A 19,775-nucleotide genomic window follows, 5' to 3' on the forward strand; every position below is an offset into this window, starting at 1 on the left:
CCCCCCCGCTCCTCCCTCTCCCCGCCTCGCTCTCGCCCCGCCCTCTCCCTCACTCCTCCCCACACACACCCCGCCTCCTTGGTAGCGGTGCGGCTGGGACCTTCGGGAGATGGAAGGGCGCGATCGGGTCTCGGGTGAGCTCGGCTCCGCTCGGCTCCGCTCGGCGGGAGGCCCGAACGGAGGCGCGGCGCGCGGGCCTCTGGGTAGTGTAGTCCGTTCGGCTGCGCAGGCGCAGTGCGGTCGGGCGGGCCCAGCGGGCGCGGGTCATTGTCCTGGCGGAGCAGCGCGGGTGAGTCCGGCTGCGGGCGGGGCGGGGCGGGGCGGGAGGAGAGGGGGAGGAGGGGCGGGGCCCCTCCCCCCTCCCCCCTTCCCCCTCCCCCTCACTCTGCTGCCCCTGCGCGCACCGACCCTCGCCCGGGGGAGGAGGCGTGCGGGCTGCGGGCGGGGAGGGACCGGGGGGCGGCTGGAGGGCTGTGGAGAGCGGGCGCTGGTCGGGAAGGAGGCGGATCTGGGTGCCCGACCGCGTGTGCGCTGGCCCTGCGGTCGTGCCCGCGTGTAAGTCAGAGCGAGCGGGGGCGGCCCCCTGCGCGCCTGCCTGTGCGGTGCGTCCGGGTGCGCACCTGTGTCCGCTCCTGGCCTGTGCGCGTCTCGGAGGGGCCGCCCCGGGCGCACCTGTGTCCGCTCCTGGCCTGTGCGCGTCTCGGAGGGGCCGCCCCGGGCGCACCTGTGTCCGCTCCTGGCCTCTGGATCTGTGTCTCTGGGAGTGAGGGTGTCTCCCTGAGGCCCAGCCCTGTCAGCGTGTCCACTGGGGTCTCGGTCTTTGGCCGCAGCTGGGTGGGTGTGAGTGCCTCTGGCTGTGCGCCTCCCAAAGCAGGGGTGAAGGACCGGGTTTGGCTGGACAGGTGGGCCTGGCCTGGGCGCCCCGAGTCCCCAGCTCCTCCCAGGCCCTCAGACTTGTCTGGCCATAGAAGGGCCTGGAGGGACTGGGAGCCTGAGGGCCAGGAAGTGTGTGGGCGACAGCATTTGGGGCTGGGGGTGTGCGCCTTCTTTCCTGCCTCCTCTCACAGGGCCTTGGTGAGGGGAGTCCTGACCCCTACCCCGTCCTGACCAGGGGTTTATTGGCTCAGGGACTGCGCGCTGGGCACTCAGAGTGCTGTTCCGGGCACTTTGCTGGGACTGCCTCGTTTAGAGGCCTTGCAGGGACTGTGAGGAGGGAAGCCCTTATCACCCTCGTATTACGGATGGGGACCCTGAGCTCAGAGCCTAAGTCACCCAGCTCTACACCCAGGCATCGGGTTCCGGAGCCCCCGCGCTTAGCTACCAGGCAAAGGGGAAAGTCTTTTTTCCTTTCAACTCATCTGAGACAAAGTTCCAGGATTTTTCCCCTTGGGATTCTCCCCTAGAAACAATGGAAGGAAGGAAATACCAGAAAGCTCAGAGGAAGAGGAGGAAGGAGGGAGCCACTTGGCTTTGCAGCAGCACAGATCTCGGGCCACACTGGGTTCAACAGTCACCAGCCCTGTGCACGTGTCGCTTTACAGGGCCGCTGTGAGTTCATGGGCCTCTTTAAAAAAATTGTTTGTTTTTTTTTTAAATTACAGTTTGTGATTCCACTGCTATAAGGACACATGTAATCTGGGTTGGATTACATTCACCTTTTTTGATATTAGGGGTCTTTGGCTCACCGGGCCTCGTGGGTGAGCTGGCTCTGGTTCTGTCCACGTCCAGCCAAAGGAGCCAGTGTTGTTCACCTCACAGTCCAGGAATAGGAGTCAGAGGCTGCCAGTCCAGCACGAGTAACATTTAAAAAGTTAAATCTTTTTTCAAACATTATGACAGTAATAGAAATTATTGCGTCCAGGGAAACAAAAGAATACGAAGGAAGACAATGAATAATGCCTCCTTCTCATTCCCACTTTGTTCCCCTCAAAGCACCACCTGGTGTCCATCATTCCATGGCCTTCCCCAGGCTTAGAAATGCTGCACAGAAACACCCCCCACCGTGTGCTGATTTGTCTTTACTCAGAGAGGTTAAAGTTAGGTATAAAACTCTCGTCTAACTTGTGTTTCTCACTTAGTGACTTTACAGATGTGAGTAGATGCAGAACTAACTCCTCCTTTGTAGAGATGACCTGATCCTTCATAATACGGCCTCTCCCTTACTGATGGGTACTTATTATTTTGTTTCCAGGACTTTTTGTTGGTTGGTTGGCCTTTTGCCTCTAGGAATTGTGTTACGATAAATGTCTTTTTTCTATGTGATAACCTTTTATGCAGAGCTTTTATTGCTATGGGCAGAGTCTCAGACAGGGTTTCTGGGTTATGGGGTTCGTATATTGCCAGCTCTCTTTCTGGAAAGGTGAGAGACTCCCATTCCTTCAGCTGTGTGTGAGAGGGCCCATTTCTTGTGTCTTTGCCAACACTAGAAGTTTGCTCATCTATTCATTCCCTCTGTGTTTGGGTGCCTCCTGTGTACCATACATCGTCCAAGATGCCAGAGACACTGTGCAGAAATGATCATCTCTGCTTCCTGGGGGGTTGCATTCTGGAGGAGGGAAGACAGATGAGGAACTTGAGAACACCACTTTAAAAAGACCGTTGTCGATGATCATGTGTGCTATAGGGAGATGGTGGAAGGGGTGGGGGTTGCCACTTGAGCTCAGGGGCCTGGGGGTGGGGACTTACTTCTCCAAGAGGTGCCTCTTAAGCTGACTGGGAGATGGAGCTAGCCATGGGAAGAGCATCCCTGAAAAGGGAACAGCAGATGTGAAGGCCAGTGTGCCTGGGGCCAAGTGTTGGAGGGGACAGCAGAGTGGAAGGGGGATGGCCAGCAGGGGCAGACCATAAGGGCCACATGGGCCGCTGGGAAGACTGTGGATGATTTCTAATGCTGAGGGAAGCCGTAGGAGGGTTTTAAGCTGGAGGACATTTTTATTGAGGGCTTGTTGCAGGCCAGACGTGGTGCTGTGAAGTCTGTGGACAGGAAGTGGTAAGAGACCCCAGCCCACGCGTTTGTGAACAACACTGGGGCTTCTTAGCCTCCACGCTATTGGCAGTCTTTGCTGTGGGGGCTGTCTTGTGCAGCGTAGGATATTGAGCAGTATGCTTGGTCTCTGCCCACCAAATGCCCATAGCAGCACGCTCCCCCAAGCTGTGGCAACTACTAATGTCTCCAGACGTTGTCAAGTGTCTCCTGGGGCCAAAATCACCCCCTAGTGGAGAACTGTTCTAAAGGCTTCTGCCCACCTGTCCTTTATGTGTGAGTTAAAATCGCAACTTTTTGCTTGTAAAAGTGGGGGGCCCTTTGGCCTCAAAAAGAACTTTCTTTGTCTTCATGGTTCTTACACTTTAAGAAACTCATTTGGAGGGGCGCCTGGATGGCTCAGTCATTAAGTGTCTGCCTTCGGCTCAGGTCATGATCCCAGGGTCCTGGGATCGAGCCCCGCATCGAGCTCCCTACTCCCCGGGAAGCCTGCTTTTCCTCTCCCACTCCCCCTGCTTGTGTTCCCTCTCTTGCTGTGTCTCTCTGTCAAATAAATAAATAAAATCTTAAAAAAAAAACTCATTTGGAAATTAATGATTCTCAGTCCCCATCCCAGATGGTTTGATCCAGCAGGTCTGGGCAGGGACCTAGGGATGTATATTCTGAATAATAAGCATTCCTAGTGATTTCTGGTACTTTGAGAAATGGCACAGTAGCTGAAGGGCTTTTGTATAGGAGAGGACTGTATTTTTACAGGTGATCCTGAGGGAGGTTTAAGGAGGCATATTTTGACTTATAGCAGAAGGAAAACTTGTTTCCAGCCAGAGGTGTTGGTGACACAGGTAGTGAGCTCCTCATCATGGGAGGCATGCAAGTCCTGACAGGTCACCATGGAGCCAGGACTGAACTAGCATGTCCTAAACTCTTAAGAATCTGTGCTAATCTATGCCGCCTGTTCAGTGTTTTACTTTGTCTTTTATTTAAATTGACTGATTTTTGTTTGTTTTGACGCACTGATTTTTAAAATTATTTATTTATTTTACTTAAATCAACTTAATTTTTTATTTTTTTTTAAAGATTTTATTTATTTCAGAGAGAGAGTGCAAGCACAAGTGGGAGGGGCAGAGGGAGAGGGCAATAGTGTCTTAAGCAGACTCCACGCCAAGTGCGGAGCCGGACGTGGGGCTCGATCCCAGGATCCCCGAGATCACGGCCTGAGCCAAGACCAAGAGTTGTACACTCTACCAGCTGCGCCACCCAGGCGCCCCTAAATCAGCTTAGTTTAAAAGGGCATTCTGTGTGACTGCCATAAATAGGAGCGGGGCACTGCTGTAAGAAAGGAGACCCTTTAGGACAAAGCTGACTGTATCCCACTCTTCGGAACATACACGACCAACAACAGTAGTAACAGCTGCTATGGGTTGAGCTCTTACTGTGTGCTAGAAGGCCCCAGGTTCCTTCTGCGTACCAGTTAGCTGAACCCCAAGGTTACCCCTGTGAGATGTGGGGGATCGCCTGTAGGGGTGGGGAGTGGGGCCTCAGACCAGCTCTCAGACCTGGGAGGGGGTCTGAGCAGGGAGAAGGCGGAGGGTTCTGTTGCTCCCAGCAGACTGTGGGAACGGATGTGCGGGTGTGAGGGTGTCTGGTTGTGCACTTGAGAGGCAGCAAGCACCTAGACCTGGACATACTCTGCCCCACTCCATTCCCAGCTGTGTGGAATCCTGGGCCAGTGGCTCATCCCTTGGGCCTCAGTTTTCTCATCTGTGAAATGGGGCGGGTGGAAGCAGGACTTATTTTGTGGGGCATTAAGAGGGTTAAAGGAGAGGTGTCCGCCCAGGGCCTTGCACAGGGGAGTCGTGCTTAGTGTTTGTTACTAACGTGTGTGTGCGCGTCCCTCCTTGCCTGTCCCCTAGTGGGTATGTGTCTGTCTGTCCTGTCGCTGTGTGAAGCAGGCCCAGGCCTGGTCTCTCACTGTGACCTCTCTTTCTCTCCCAGCCGCAGTCTGCCCGTTCCCGTCACCCTGGGCACCGGAGGGATGGCCACCCAGCTGCTGACTGATGAGGCCCTGGTAAGTCATGTTACCCTCTCACACTCCATTCCAGAGGCTCAAGCCCAAGGGGCAGGACTCCTGCCCAGGGATGACCCTCTGACTCCCAGGCCCCCTGTGGAGCTCACCTCCTGGGCTGTCTCCAGGGGCCTGTGTCTGCCCTGAGGAGGGAGGGTCACATTCGTGGGTGCTGCTCTCCTCTGCTCTGCCCTTTCCGGGCTTGGCAGCCCCTTGCCTGCCCCTGCCACTGGCTTCGGTCAGCCAAGGGGGACAGGGCAGCTTGGGAGGGACTGGCTCTGTCCCCGGGGCTTTCAGGAGACAAATGGGCAACTGGGAAGTGGTGGTTTAAACACATCAAGTGTGAAAAAGGCCCCTGCAGAGGGGCCTGGGCAGCATGCTGTACCAGACACGTGAATGTCACTTACGAACACCCACATGCGTGGTGAACGTGCAGAACACAGGCTGGAGCAAGGCCCGCGTGCACACTTCGGACAGCGGTTACCTCTGGGGAGAGGGAGGAGGGCACCACGGGGTAGGGCATCCGGGCGTCCGCGGCTCTCGCTAGTAGGTTTTATGCTTTAGTGGGTGGCACGTGTATGGTTGTTTGTTGTGTTTTTCTCTAAATTTCCTTTTATGCCAGAAATATTTCATAATAAAGAAATTACATGTAAATATTCCTTCTAGAAAACTGGGAAAGCCCAGTAAACTGTAGGTAAGACAATATAATTCACCCATAGTCCCTTTCCCCGTAGATAAACCATATGGATATTTGTGTATTCATTTATTTTCTTTCTTCTCTGATTAGCATTTTAAAAAACTGACCAAGTATTGGCTCTGCCATTTTAATATTGAGATTCCCCCCCGTTCTAACTTTAATTGATAAGGATTTCCCTTATTTTGAAACTTCATAAACTTTGCAAACATCGCTTATTTGGCTGCATAGTCATCTGGTGAGTTTGACTTTTTAAAAAAATTTTTTGATGCTGTCAATAGTCTATCATAAAAGTAAAAGAAAATTCCTGGTCGGTGAGGAAATGTATAATCAGTATAAAGAGCTTAGAGAAGTCCGGAAGAACACAGCGGAGAGAATGGGGTTGACCTGCGACCTTGCACAGTAGATAACCACTCTTGAATGTCTGGGTGTCTTTCTTTCCCTGGATACACGTTTTGCAAAAATGAGAATCACCCTGGCTAAGCAGTTTTTATATCCTTTTTTTTGTGTTGAAGATTTAATCCTAAGCATTTCTCCTCGTAGTTAAAAGCTCCCTGTAACATCCATTTTAATGGCTATGTAAGAAATTCAGCTAAGAGCTGTAGCTGGCTTCCTTTGTGGTTCCCTTGTTGTGGGATGTTTACTGGTTTCCAGTTACTCGTGGTTACGAACAATGTTAGGAGGGACACGGCTGGCACATAAGTCTTTCTGTGCATTTCGTGTGATTTCTTAGGTGTGCTTCCTTGAGGAGGAATCCCGGGTTGGATGTTTCTGAGGCCTTCCCTGAGGCTCCTAGCGCTTTTCCCACTGATGGTGGCAGTTGTATGTGTTCCCTGCCAGGCTGGAGGAGAGGTTTCCGTGGGCTGTTGTCAGAATTTCTTCTGAACGTGGGATATAAATGACACATGGTATTGACCTTGAGCATGATGGGTGAGCTTGAGTAGCATTGTCTGTATTGTGGGTGAGGGTTTATTTTCAGGAAATGTTTGTTAGCCATTTCTGCAGGCGGGTAGATTATCTCTCTTGTGCTTTACCAGTCTATAGGACTCTCAGTATTCTTGAAATTTTAAATGTGTGTGTGTGTATACGTAGTCGTGGCAAATATTCTTCCCAGGCTCGCTCTTTGTTTCTTCATTTATTCTATATTTTTAAATTACAAAAGCATTTCAGATCTTTAAAACCAAATCTGCCTCTCCTTCTGTGGTGACATCGTTGACTTTAAAGGTCTCTCTGTTTGCAGGTCATACATGACCTGTATTTTCTTCCTTTTTTCCATTTATCATTTGGATAATCATGACTTTTGAATCTTTTGTATCTACATGAAATTTAATTTGCTGTATGAACGTGTCAGTTTACTTGTCTGTGACTTTCGGTTTGTCATGTCTTCGTTTATGTAACCCCTGTTTTGGGACGCACTCTGCCTCCCACACCATATACAGTTCATTGGTTTATGGTCTAATCACAGAATTGTGCGGCGGTGACCACAGTCAGTTCTAGAACATTTTCATAAGGCAAACAGGAAATGTGTGCCCATTAACACTTGTTCCCGTTTCCCCCATTGGTCCCCTGCCCCTGGCAACCACTAATCTACTTTCTTCCTCTGCGAATTTTCGTATTTGGGACGTTTCATGTAAATGAATTCACACACTGTGTGATCTTTTGTATCTGCCTCTCAGCATGATGATTTTGAGATTCCTTCATGTGGTAGCACGTGCGAATGCTTCGTTCCTTTTCAGGGCTGAGTAATATTCCACGGCGTGGAGAGAGCATGTTTATTCACTCATGCATCAGCTGATGGACATTTGGGTTGTTGCCACTTTCTGGTTGTTGTTAGTAATGCTGCAGTGAACATTACAAGTTTTTTTTTGTTTGTTTGAACCCACGTCCTCATTTCTCTTGGGTACATACCCAGGAGTGGGGTTGCTGTGTTTAACCATTGAAGGAACTGTCGGCCTCTTTTCCAAAGCAGCTGCACCATAATGTCTTCATTTTTAACTTATCTGTGGTGGTTGTCTCGATTTCTTCTTTTACCTACATTATTTAGGAGGACTCTGAGGGCTTGGGTGCCTTTGGCGTTAAGCTTCACTTCTAGGGGAGGTCTCCTCCACCCATTGCTGTCTGCCCTCCCAGCATCCTTTGCAGTAAGGTGTAGGCTCCAAGACTTCCAAGACCATCCATTGTGGTTTTGGTGTATTTTTGTGCACCCCCAGCCAGGCTTGGTGTATGGGACATGCTCAGCAAATAGTTTACTTATTGAGCGAGTTGAGATGGAACATGCTTAGGCAAGACTTTCTGAAAGAATTATTATATAAAAAATTAAAATAAATTTTAAAAGGGGGCAGGAGGAAACTTGTGGAAGTGATGGGTAAGTTTAAGATTGTGGTGGTGATTACATGGGTGTATACTTTCCAAACTTATCAAATGGTATTAATATTCACAGCTTTTTGTATGGCAACCATACCTCAATAAAGTAGGTTTTTTTAAAAGAAGGAATTATTAGCAGGACTGGTCCAAGGTTGTATTAGGTCAAAGAATCAAATAATATCATATAATAATAACTATTATTATTAATAAAAAGTACATAAGATATATATGAAACATCAAAATTAAATGATGATTAGCAAAAGTTGGCATTCATCAAGAGCTTACTCTAGCTGTACGGGACACTGTGCTGGAAGCATATATGTATTCCTCACTTAACACCCCTGACAACCACGGAGGGGGACATTGTTGTTATGAAGCCCATTGAACAGATGAGGCTCAGAAAGGTTGAGACAGTAGCCCAAGGAAACACAGCATAGGAGGGACAGAGCCAGGATTTCATTGCAGGCTACCAGACTCCCAAGTCCAAACCCTTAGCCACTGCTGCATGCTGCATCTGCATCGAGTGATGGTGGCCCCTGAGACAGGGAGGCCAGTGTGAGCCCAGGGCACTTGGGCAGGCACTGGAGACAATGAAAGAACTGGCCAAGAGATGAGGTCTCCTCCCAGGGAGGGTGAGCCGTGGTTCAGGGTCCGGGGCGGGGGTGATGCTCAGCGCACTGGAGGGAGCCAAGGACCTGTGGGTGGCAGTAACAGTAGCTGATGGTCATTGAGCACCTACTGTATGTATGTACTGTTCTGAGCAGCAAACATGGATTAACTTAATTCTCATGCCCTCCTTATTCATTGATCCATTTACTCATTCAAGAGCTATTTGTTGAGTGCCTACTAGATGCCAGGCATTGTACAAAGCACTGGGGATATCATAGTGAGCAGGATGGATGTATTGGTTTGCTAAGGCTGCCATAACAAAGTACCACGGACTGGGGGATCACAGTGCAAGTCTATCTTCTCACAGTTCTGGAGGATGACGTCCCCAAGGTCAGGGTGTCAGCAGGGCCATGCTGCCTCTGGAGGCCTAACAGAGGGAGCCGTTCCAGGCCTTCTTTCAAGCTTCTGGTAGTTCTGGGCTTGTGGCAGCATAACGCCAGTCTTCACATGGCATTCTCCCTGTGTGCATGTCTGTGTCTAAATGTCTCTTTTTTATGAGGACACCAGTCATGTAGGATTAAGGGCCCACCTGACCCCAGTATGATTTCGTCTTGACTCATTACATCTGCAGTGTCCCTGTTTCCAAATAACATCCATTCTGAGGTGCTGGAGGTCTAGACTTCCACATAGGACTTGGGGGTGGGCATAATTCAACCTACAGCAAGCACTTTGAATAGGACCCAGCCCACAGCAACTGCACAATAAGTGATAGGTCTTGTCACCGTGGTGGTTGACGTCATCACCATCATCATTACCTACCGTGCTATGGAATATTCATCTTATCCACAGGGTTTGCAGCATCTGTTGGGAAGGCACCGAGGCTTCTACCCCAGGAACTCTCCACCCTTCCCCATGGCCTAATCTGCCGCTGAAGCCTCAGGTCTTGATTCAGACTCCCCCCACAGACCCAACCATTCATTGTCCCCTCAGACTACATTCGGTGTCACCTTTCTGAAGTCTTCCTAGACACCCCCTAAAGCTGCCATTGCTCAGGGCGTCTGGAGGATTTCGTTCGTACCTTCACGGTGGTATTGACCAGATTGCTGATCAGTCATGTATGTGTTCATGTACCTCGTCCATGTGGAGCTAGTACTTGAACTTTCTGTGTCTTTTCCCAGCACCTAGCTCAGTGCCTGCAGCTCCATAGGGGCTCAGGACAGTGTGTGGAGCTACTGGAGTCCATCTAGGATTCTGCCTTTACCGGGCAACTAATGCACATGTCCATTCATGGAGTTATGGTCATTATACCTTTGATTCCTTCTCTGTTTCCAAAGTGTGTGACTTTCTGCTCTAAACAGTCTTATATTTGTTTTATTTCTCTGTCAGAGGACCATCCCACTATAAGTAGGCACCAAGAACACTGAGGGGTTGGTCCCTTCAGAACTCCGCACCTTCTTGAAATCACTCCAGAGACATCCCGTCTGCCTCCCCTAAATCCTCTTGGCTTTTCTGGCCTTTTCTCAAGACCTCTGTGAGCAGGGCCCTGCGGTGAGTGGTTGTGGGTTTCCTCTTACAGGAATCAGTGACGTTCAGGGATGTGACAGTGGACTTCACCCAGGAGGAGTGGCAGCAGTTGGAGCCTGCCCAGAAGGACCTGTACAGAGATGTGATGCTGGAGAACTACAGGAACCTGGTCTCTCTGGGTAAGGGGGCAGCTTCACTGAATTACTCACCATCGGCCTGTCACTTGAGGACTACAAAGAAATAAGAAAAAGCATGGGCAGATTTTACTATGTAGGAAGTTTAAAGATAAAAATAAAGTTGATAGGTAATGAAATGGAGTAATATTCACCACATGTATAATAGTCAAAGGATTATAATTATATAAAGAGCTCCTAGGAATAAACAAGAATGAAACAAGAAACAATGATAGAAAGGTAGACCAAACATATGAGCTGGCAGTTCATAAATGTAGAAATACACAAAATCACAGTTTATAAAAGATTTTTAAACCTTACCAATAGTCAAAGAAATACAGTTTTTGCCCGTGAGGAATGATAATAGCCTGTATTGTGAGGGTGTAGGGAAAAGACTTTCCCATTTTAGGAATATAAAATTGGGACAGCAATTTTGGAGGACAGTTTGGGCATTATCAGCCAAATTTTGAACAGTTCTATTTTTAGGGATCTGTCCTTTAGATATCTTCCTGTGAGTGTGCAAACTTTTACACAGGAAGAAAAGGAGAAATGACCTAAATGCCCACCCATACAAGACTGACTAAACACATCAAATCGTATCAGTATGATGGAAACCATGTAGGTCTTCAAAGATGAGCACTCTTTGTGGGTGCTGATGGAAAGCTATCCCTTGATACAGTGCTAGGTCAAAACCACTAACTTCCAGACCAAGAATATGTCCCATTTCTCTTACAGCTTTCATGGAAGTATAATTGACCTACAATTAACTGCACAGATTTAAAACTTACAATCTGGTGCATTTTGACATCTGTATACACCCAGGGGGAAACCATCACCATGATCCAGATAATGAACATATCCATTACCCCTTTATAATATCTCCATGTGCTTCTCGCACCCACCCTCCATTCCCTGGGCAACCACTTTATGTGTAAGTGCTTTACGGCACTGTGGTTTAATTTGCATATTCTGGAATTTTACATACACACACTCATACAGCATGTACTCTTTTTTTTTTGTTCTGATTTCTTTCACTCGGCATAATTATTTTGAGGTTCACCCATGTTGTATGTATTAGTAGTTCACGTCTGTTTATTGCTGAGTGATATTCTACCTCATGGATAGACCACGATGTGTTTATCCATTCACTTGTTGATGGACATTTGGGTTGTCTCCAGTTCTGAGCTGCCACCAGTAAATCTGCTATGAACCCGTGTGTACAGCGTTCACTGTGGATCTATGCTTTCCTTTCTCTTGAGCAAACACCGGGGAGTAGAATGGTTGAATCACATGGTAGGTGTACCTTAACCTTTCTGGAAACTGCCAGACATTTTTCCAAAGCAGTGGCACCATTTTACATTTCCGCCAGCAGAGCCCACGCGTTCCAGGTGCTCCCTGTGCTTGTCAAAGCTTCGCATGCTCAGTCTTTGTCATTTTAGCCATTCTCGGGGGTGTGCATTGTTGTTGTGTGTGCTTTTGGTGTCCTGAGAGACCGTTGCCTGACCCAAGGCCACTAAGATTCACTCCTGTGTTTTCTTCTAAGACTTTTGTAATTTTGGCTCTTCATTTAGGTCTTTGGTCCATTTTGAGTTAATTTTCATGAATTGTGTAGGAAAGGGGTCTAATGTCACTCTTGCATGTGGGTATCCAAGTGCCCCGGCACTAATTGCTGAAGAGCCAGAGGTTTTAATTTGATGTAGTCCGATTTATCAGTCATTTTCCTTTTGATGTCATATCTAAGAAATCTTTGCTTGTCTCAAGGCCACAAAGGTTTTCTTCTATAAGTCGTACAGTTTTAGGTTATGTGTTTTGTTCTTTGATCCCTTTAGAGTTAATTTTTGTAATGACGCAAAGTGTTAATTGAAGCTCTTTTTTTTTTCATCAAACGAATATCGAGTTGTTCTACCACCGTTTGTTGAAGAGACTGCACTTTTCCACTGGAAAAATTTCCTTCGCATGTCCGTCAAAAATCAGTTGTCCATGTATGTATTTGTGGGTCTAATTCTGGGCTGTGTTCTATCTCCTCCATCTATGTCTGTTGTGACACCAACACTGTATCATTTGATCTGCTCTCAGTTTCTGCCTTTATGACCTGTGCTCAGACAGCTTGCTGTCCTCATGACCCTCTTGAGTGTCCTACCCAATGCCTGTGAATTACATGGTATGGGTTTCGTGGCTGGCTGGTGTGAGAAGGCACTGTTCCCAGCCTTCATCGGCTCTGGGTACATTTTCAAACCCTTCTGGGTGTTTTTTCCCAAGCTTGGGTGGTTTCCATGTGTGCAGTTCTGACCAGGAATCTGATGCTGGGGGAAGGACCTCACAGATCTCCAGAGCGCTCTCTCTGCTCAGGGGGTCTGCTGGGCTTTGCCTCGTCCTCCCTTCCCAACCCCCAAGGCCCCACCCGAAGCCCGCAGCCTTTCCCCCGAGTAAGCTGGGTGGTCCTAGGGCCTGCCTCTCTGACCCCACCTCTCAGGTAACATTGCCCTTTGCTGTCTGATGTCCAGTGTCTTATAACCTTTGTTTTATATATTTTGTCCTCCCCCGCACCCTTTCCCTTTGCTTTAGGCTGTAGGCTGAGGGGAAGTCCTATCCCTGTTATTCTGTCTGGGCCAGAAGCCCCATTTGAGGGGGAAAAAAGTGTGCATGTATATGTGTGTGCGTACAAGTGTGTTATATGCACTTTTTAAAAAAGGTGTACACTAGAGAGAAAGTTCTAAAAATACACACCAAATGGTTAACACAGGTGAGATTGCAGGAGACTTCCATTTTATGTTATTTTTTGATGTTTGATGTTTAATTACAAGTGTGAATTACTTGGTGATCAGAAACGATCGTAGAAATACAGAATATGAGAAAAGAAACTATGGAAGACAAGAAATCTAGTACCACAAAAACATCCCTATTTAGGTCAAAAGGAATGAATAGCGTTTTGCATATGAGTAGCTTTTTGCCCAAGTGACCTCTGCAGACATCGTCCTGTTAGCATTTCCCTCGACTGCCACAAGGATGCTCACATCCCCGCACTGCACCATCTGCACGTCCTCCATGCTCTGCTGTTTGCCGGTCTTGTTGGTGAAACGCCGTGTGGCCGGTTGGTTTAATTTGGCTGACGATGAGCTGTGTATTCACAGCTTCTCATGGCTAAGAGCTGAGTGTTTGCTTTTCTGCAAACGAGCTCTCCTGACGGCTTTGAATCCATGAAAGGGAGGCTGCCTCCTTTCCCCTGCCCCCTTAGATCGCAGGGTGTGCTGGCATTCTGCCTCCGGTCTCCTGACTTCTCAAGTTAGTATTTGCTCCGAAGGACTTTCAACTGTGTTCACAGCTGAGTCTCTGCCCGCTTTGGTCTCTGCAGCCATGGCCAGTGGGTACCCCAGCACCTCTCAGTCCCCGCTGGCCCCATCCCGATTTGCCATCCCCTTCCCCACCCCATAGCCTTCACATCCCATGCCATCATCTGCCCTAACAGCTGAGCATCATGCACACCCCAAGGTGACTAAGCCACAATCATTCCCCTACCCTCGGTATTTCTCAAATCTTTTCCTCTGGGATAGGAACGCAGCTCACAGCAAAACAGTGACTCATCAGGGCGTATGGCTCTAGGATCAGACTGCTAGAATCCCAGCTCTGCCTCAAATGTGCTGTGACCTTGAGTTTGTGACTTGCTTCTCAGGCCTTCAGTTCCCTCGTCTGTAAAATGGGCACAGTCTTAAGAGTACCTAACTCACATGTGGTTGTCAGGGCTGCCTGGAATGATCCATGCAGATGGCTTAGCGCCGCACCAGGCACCTTGCCCAGTGAATGTTCATCGGACAGCTTCTCTGTGCCAGGCACTGCTGCAGGAGCTGGGCCCCGACAAGGTCTGTGGCCTCATGGAGCTCACTTTCCATAGGGAGGCTGGCAATAAACAGATCCCAGGGACGGACGAAAGTTGCCACAGATCGTAACGAGCGCCTACAATGAATCAGGCAAGAGACTAGCAGGAGGGGTGTTCCTTTCCACCATGGGATGGACAGGGAAGGCCTCCCTGTGGAGGATGTTAGCTCAGGGCTGAAGGCTGAGCACCGTTGGGAAGGTGGGGTGGGGTGGGGCGGTGGCACGTGCAAAGGCCCCGAGGCAGGAAGAACGTGGCATGGACAACTTGTCAGGGAATAAAAAGGGAACCACAGGGCAAGTCTGGCTGACAGCAGGTGAGCAGGGACGGGTGGCGGGAGACAGGTTAGGAGAGGGGGGCCTGGCTCTGTCCTGAGGACCCTGTAGGCCGGGGAAGGCACTGGCTTTGATTCTCAGAGCACCAGGAAGACACTGGAGGGTCTGGTCTGACTCTTAAGAAGATCCTCTTGCTGCTTAGTGGAAAATGCATCGTGGAGGGGTGAGGGTGGTGGGTCTTGCTGCATTTCGGCTGGGAAATCCGGGGTGCTAACTGGATCATTGGCAAGGGTGATGGCAAGATTTGATCTAGTCCAAGCTGTTGTGCGCATCCAGTGGTACTTGCTAGCAGTCTGGATGGCGGGAGAAAAGGGGTGAATCAAGGGGAACTGCTACGTCTTTTTTTTAACTTAATTTTTTAAAGTGGTAAGATAGACCTAAAATTTACCATTTTAACCATTTTTAGGTGTACAGTTCAGTGATGTTGAGTACATTCACACTGATGTGCAGCCACCACCGTCCATTCATAGAACTCTTTTCATCTCGCAAAACTGAAATTCTGTCCCCATTAAACGCCCTCTCCCCACCCTGTCCCCCAGCCCCTGGTGCCACGGTCTCCTTTCCGTGTCTGTGAATGTGATGACTCCAGGGGCCTCACAAGGACTGGAGTCGTACAGTATTGATCCTTCTGAGTTTGCTAAGGCTCTTTGACGAGGCTTTCTTTTTATCGTTGATTTTGGAAGGGGCAGGGGTTCCGAAACCACAGGTTCTGAGTGAGATGTACTAGGTTTGCAGTATCCAAGAGGGACAACAAGTGGGCTTTCGAATATTCATCAGCAGAGCCCAGAGGAAGTTTGGGCTGGAGGTTCAAATTTGGGAGGCGTCAGCATGTGGAAGATACTGAAATCCGGACTCCCCTGGCATGGCCCATTGTGACTTAGGGGAGGGGTCTCAGATGCCAGGGGTTGTGGGCTAGGTCGGGGCTTAAAAGGGGCAGCAGGAACCGCTGCCACCTTACCCCTGCTTCTGGTTGCCTCGTAGGAAGGAGGGGATTGGAGCTGCAGCATGGCTGGGACTACCAGGCAGCGACGGATGTGCAGAGGCAGGAGGGTCTGGAACCAGCTCGAAGAGACACCTGCAGCTCTAGGACTGGGCAGCGGAGGAGGGCAGTGAGGGGCACTGGGCGGGACAGGGGAGGACGGAGCTTGGCTGGCCTCGGAGGATGACCAGCACATGCCACACAGACGTCGGCTGTCGTCTTACCATTTCTAACAAAAGTTGGTGCTTTGGGAAGCCTAAGTGGTGGGGGATGTTCAAGATGAACCCTGGAAGTAGGGAACCCGTTGCAGTAACTCCTTGCTCGGGTTTGCAAGAGTCTCTGGTCCGCTCCGTCCAAGCCGGCTTAACCTCCTGTCGTTTCTCTTCAGACGCCTCTCCTCGGCTCTCTCGCTCCCGTCGGCCGCCGTCCTTTTCACTGCTCTCCCGAAGGGACACTTCCTGTTCCCTCTGCTCCCCTCCTGTTGCTTCTGCTTCCTCCAAGCACATTTGTCACCAGCTCTTTGCTTCCCCTCCGATCGGCAGGTTGTCATTTGCGTCTCCATCCACGCCCGGCTGTGTCTCTGATTTTGTGTGCTCATCCATCCCCAGCTCTGGAGGTTCCTTACTCCCAGCATTGTTAACTCCATGCGTTTCATCTTCTCTTTCCCCTCCCCCCAGACTTGGAGACTAGACCTGAAACGAAGGAGTCGGGTCCAAAAGAGGATAGTGCGGAAGACAGACCGTCTGTTGGGGTGGTCGTGGAGGGACCCCCGAGAAATGGTGCCCGCGGTCTGGCCTCTGAAAGAGCGTGGACACAGGGTGACTGGGTGGAGAGGCAGCTGGGAAACAGACGGACCTGTCTGGAGCGGTTGGAGGCTTCCCAGGAGCTCGCCCCCGCGTGCCGGGAATTTAAGGCGTTCCCCCGCCAGAGCTCCGGCCCGGTCCCACCACGGTCAGAGGGCCCAAGGGAAGAGGGGACCCGGCCGTTTGTCATGCATGGGAAGACGTTCTCGAGGGCCCTGGACCTCAGCCAGCCGTCCCGACTCGACGTGGAGAAGAAATCCTATGACTGCAGCGCCTGTGGCAAGGCTTTCAGCCGGAGCTCATCCCTGATGAAGCACCAGCGGATCCACACGGGAGAGAAGCCCTTTGAATGCGACGTCTGTGGGAAGCACTTCATTGAGCGGTCATCCCTCACCATCCACCGGAGGGTTCACACTGGAGAGAAGCCCTACCGATGCGGGGACTGCGGCAAGGCCTTCAGCCAGCGCATGAACCTGATCGTGCACCAGAGGACGCACACGGGCGAGAAGCCCTACGTGTGCGATGTGTGCGGGAAGGCCTTCCGCAAGACCTCGTCGCTCGCGCAGCACGAGCGGATCCACACGGGGGAGAAGCCCTATGCGTGTGGGGACTGCGGCAAGGCCTTCAGCCAGAACATGCACCTCATCGTGCACCAGAGGACGCACACCGGCGAGAAGCCCTACGTGTGCGATGTGTGTGGCCGCGCCTTCAGCCAGAACATGCACCTGACCGAGCACCAGAGGACGCACACGGGCGAGAAGCCCTACGCGTGCAAGGAGTGCGGGAAGGCCTTCAACAAGAGCTCGTCCCTCACGCTGCACCAGAGGAACCACACGGGCGAGAAGCCCTATGTGTGCGGCCAGTGCGGCAAGGCCTTCAGCCAGAGCTCCTACCTCATCCAGCACCAGCGGTTCCACATCGGCGTGAAGCCCTTTGAGTGTAATGCTTGCGGGAAGGCCTTCAGCAAGAACTCGTCCCTCACGCAGCACCAGCGGATCCACACCGGGGAGAAGCCTTACGAGTGCTACATCTGCAAGAAGCACTTCACGGGGCGCTCGTCCCTCATCGTGCACCAGATGGGCCACACCGGGGAGAAGCCGTACGCCTGCAGCGAGTGCGGGAAGGCCTTCAGCCAGAGCGCGTACCTCATCGAGCACCAGCGCATCCACACCGGGGAGAAGCCGTACAAGTGCGGCCAGTGCGGCAAGGCCTTCATCAAGAACTCCTCGCTCACGGTCCACCAGAGGATCCACACCGGGGAGAAGCCGTACACGTGCGGCGAGTGTGGCAAGACCTTCAGCCGGAACACCAACCTCACGCGCCATCTGAGGATCCACACCTAGGGGCGGCCTGGGGGGGCCCGTCGTCCTGGGGCTTCCCTTCAGGGGCCTCAGAGCCCACACCAGGAGGGTGGGATCCTCCACACCCGCCAGCAGCACGAGCAGTTCTGACAGCGTCGCCCACGGGTAGCACCAGGGTTAGAGGAGCCCAGCCCCAGACGGGCCTTACGAATGGGGACTTGTGCACAGAGCCCTCCCCACGGGGCACCTGCACGTCCACAGTAGAGCAAGGCCCCCCATGTCTAACGCACTTGGCACCATGCTCAGGGGCACTGTGGCTGGAAACTCCCAGGAGCTCCAGGAGCCTGGGCATCAGGGCTCCAGGCCGTGGGAACGAACTGTAAGAGCTGGGACGAGGTTATTTAGTGTCTCTGGGGCGACACTCAGTGGGAAAATGCAGGAGGGGGTTGGGGGAGAGGGGGACTCGATAAGTGAACATGGGGACATTTCTGGATCCTAGATCTGGTCCAGATGTTAGGTCTCACCCTCCGTGAATTCCCTCCTGGGGGTGGAAGCCAGAGGAGCCCTCCCTCCGTCTGTCCCCAAGCCACCCAGCCAGAGAAGCTGGCAAGTTGTAAGTGGGCGGAAAAGGTGGTTTTCAGCATCAGCAAATAACAGTAAGCACTTCAGATGCCGAAGCTTCTCAGAGTCTGTTAAATTTTTAAAAAATAAAACTTTTAATTAAGAGAGACTGGTGTAATTTTAAATAGTTGTCAGGTGCAAAAGACACAGGCACCAGTGGTTTCTAAAATCCGTCTCAGTGCCCGTGAGAGAGGGGGAGGGCAGGCAAACACCAGCAGGCCTGATATTCGGGTTTAAGTACTTACTTAGGTTAGTAAGTTTGTGTTTCTTAGCACCACACTGTCCGTTTTTATAGTGGATTTTTGCAGTTAAATTTGAAGGCAGCTCCAAGTGAGTTTCCTAAGGCTGACCTGACCCTTGGTTTAACACAGGGATCTCCCCCAGAGTCTCCTTTCTCAGGGCCTTCGACACCGCCCTTTCTGTTTTAACATTCGATCCTACTTGTCGCAAATGTCCCTGTGTTTGCAACACCAGTGTCCACAAGGAGTAAACAATTCATTTTAAGAAATCATTTATATCAGGAAGCACTTTGTGTTGTGAGTAGGAAAAGCAACGCAATGGCTTTTCGGATGGATGTCTGGCAGCCAGGTGGGCATCAGGGTCGGTTTGTTCCAGATGCGGCATCAGGAGTGTAGCTCGGGTGCTCTGGTTCTCTGGCTTTCCCGTCCTGGGCCGGCCTCATCCTCAGGCTGGCTTCCCTCAGGGTTTCGTGGTGGTCTCCAGCACATTGTCTCAGACACGTGCAGGTGGACGCCGACCTCTTGGCCGCGACACAAAGGCCCGACGCTTCGTTCTGTGGGCTCGCCCACCAACGGACTGCCATGAGCAGAGAAACGCCGTGCGCGGATGGGCCTCGATCTGGGTCTCTCCCTCATCCCTGAAATCATGGAGTGGCTCAGGGCCCGAGCCTCTGTGTGCCTGCTGTGGCTGCGGGGCCATTCCGTCCAGACCAGAGTCCAGGGGAAGGGGGAGGGTACAGAGAAGGCGGCCCCGTGGCGTCATGCCACGGGGGGTGGACGGGGCTAGGATCGCATGGCTGCCTTGGCTTTCATCAGCGTGAGGTCTTGCTGCACGTGGCACTTCCTTTGGGCAATGCTGTCAGTACCGTGGAGACCAGGAGGGGCCTCAGTCCTCTCTGTCCTCGTCCGTACTCCCTTAACCCAGCCACGGGGCAGGGGCAGGGGCAGGGGCAGCAGGGGGTCGGCCAGGGGCGCCCCCAGGAGCTGAGAGACGCAGCCTCACGTGGTGGTGACTGTGTGTGCGTGTGGCCAGGAGGGGGCGTGGGGAAGCTTGTTGCCTCTCCGGCCCTTCTGGGGGCCAAGAGGCCGGGTCTCTGGGGGCTCGTACCAGCAGCTGTTGTCTCCACCCCCTGCTTCCTTCTGTGGCGTCACCTGCGTCCTCCCTGGTCCGCCCTCTGCTGGCATCCTAGCCCTGCTGGTGAGGGGAGGCCGTC

General features: G+C 51.5%; 2 protein-coding genes across 6 annotated transcripts in view; both read left to right on the forward strand.

Moving 5' to 3' along the window:
- Window positions 1–18,427, forward strand: part of LOC112806529 (uncharacterized) — a 41,765-nt gene extending 23,338 nt beyond the window's left edge. The window contains exons 1-4 of one of the 5 annotated variants that reach the window (XM_025848814.2): window positions 249–289; window positions 4,979–5,051; window positions 10,292–10,418; window positions 16,275–18,427. In XM_025848814.2, the coding sequence (XP_025704599.1) occupies window positions 5,019–5,051; window positions 10,292–10,418; window positions 16,275–17,743 (1,629 nt within the window). In that variant the 5' untranslated portion in view covers window positions 249–289; window positions 4,979–5,018 and the 3' untranslated portion in view covers window positions 17,744–18,427. Of the gene's footprint in view, window positions 1–248; window positions 290–448; window positions 556–2,086; window positions 2,170–4,978; window positions 5,052–9,600; window positions 9,656–10,291; window positions 10,419–16,274 lie in introns of those variants that run through there. The other 4 variants (XM_073889355.1, XM_073889357.1, XM_073889356.1 and 1 more) reach the window with 4 other exon arrangements.
- SMIM17 (small integral membrane protein 17) overlaps window positions 244–19,775 on the forward strand; it is a 57,552-nt gene continuing 38,020 nt past the window's right edge. Inside the window, exons 1-2 of the mRNA XM_073889388.1 lie at window positions 244–289; window positions 4,979–5,051. The gene's annotated coding sequence lies outside the window, so the exon portion shown is untranslated. The remainder of the gene's footprint in view (window positions 290–4,978; window positions 5,052–19,775) is intronic.

This window comes from Callorhinus ursinus, unplaced genomic scaffold (genome assembly GCF_003265705.2).
Source record: "Callorhinus ursinus isolate GAN/ISIS: 27379988/994484 unplaced genomic scaffold, GSC_fseal_2.0 scaffold106, whole genome shotgun sequence".
NCBI lineage: Eukaryota > Metazoa > Chordata > Mammalia > Carnivora > Otariidae > Callorhinus > Callorhinus ursinus.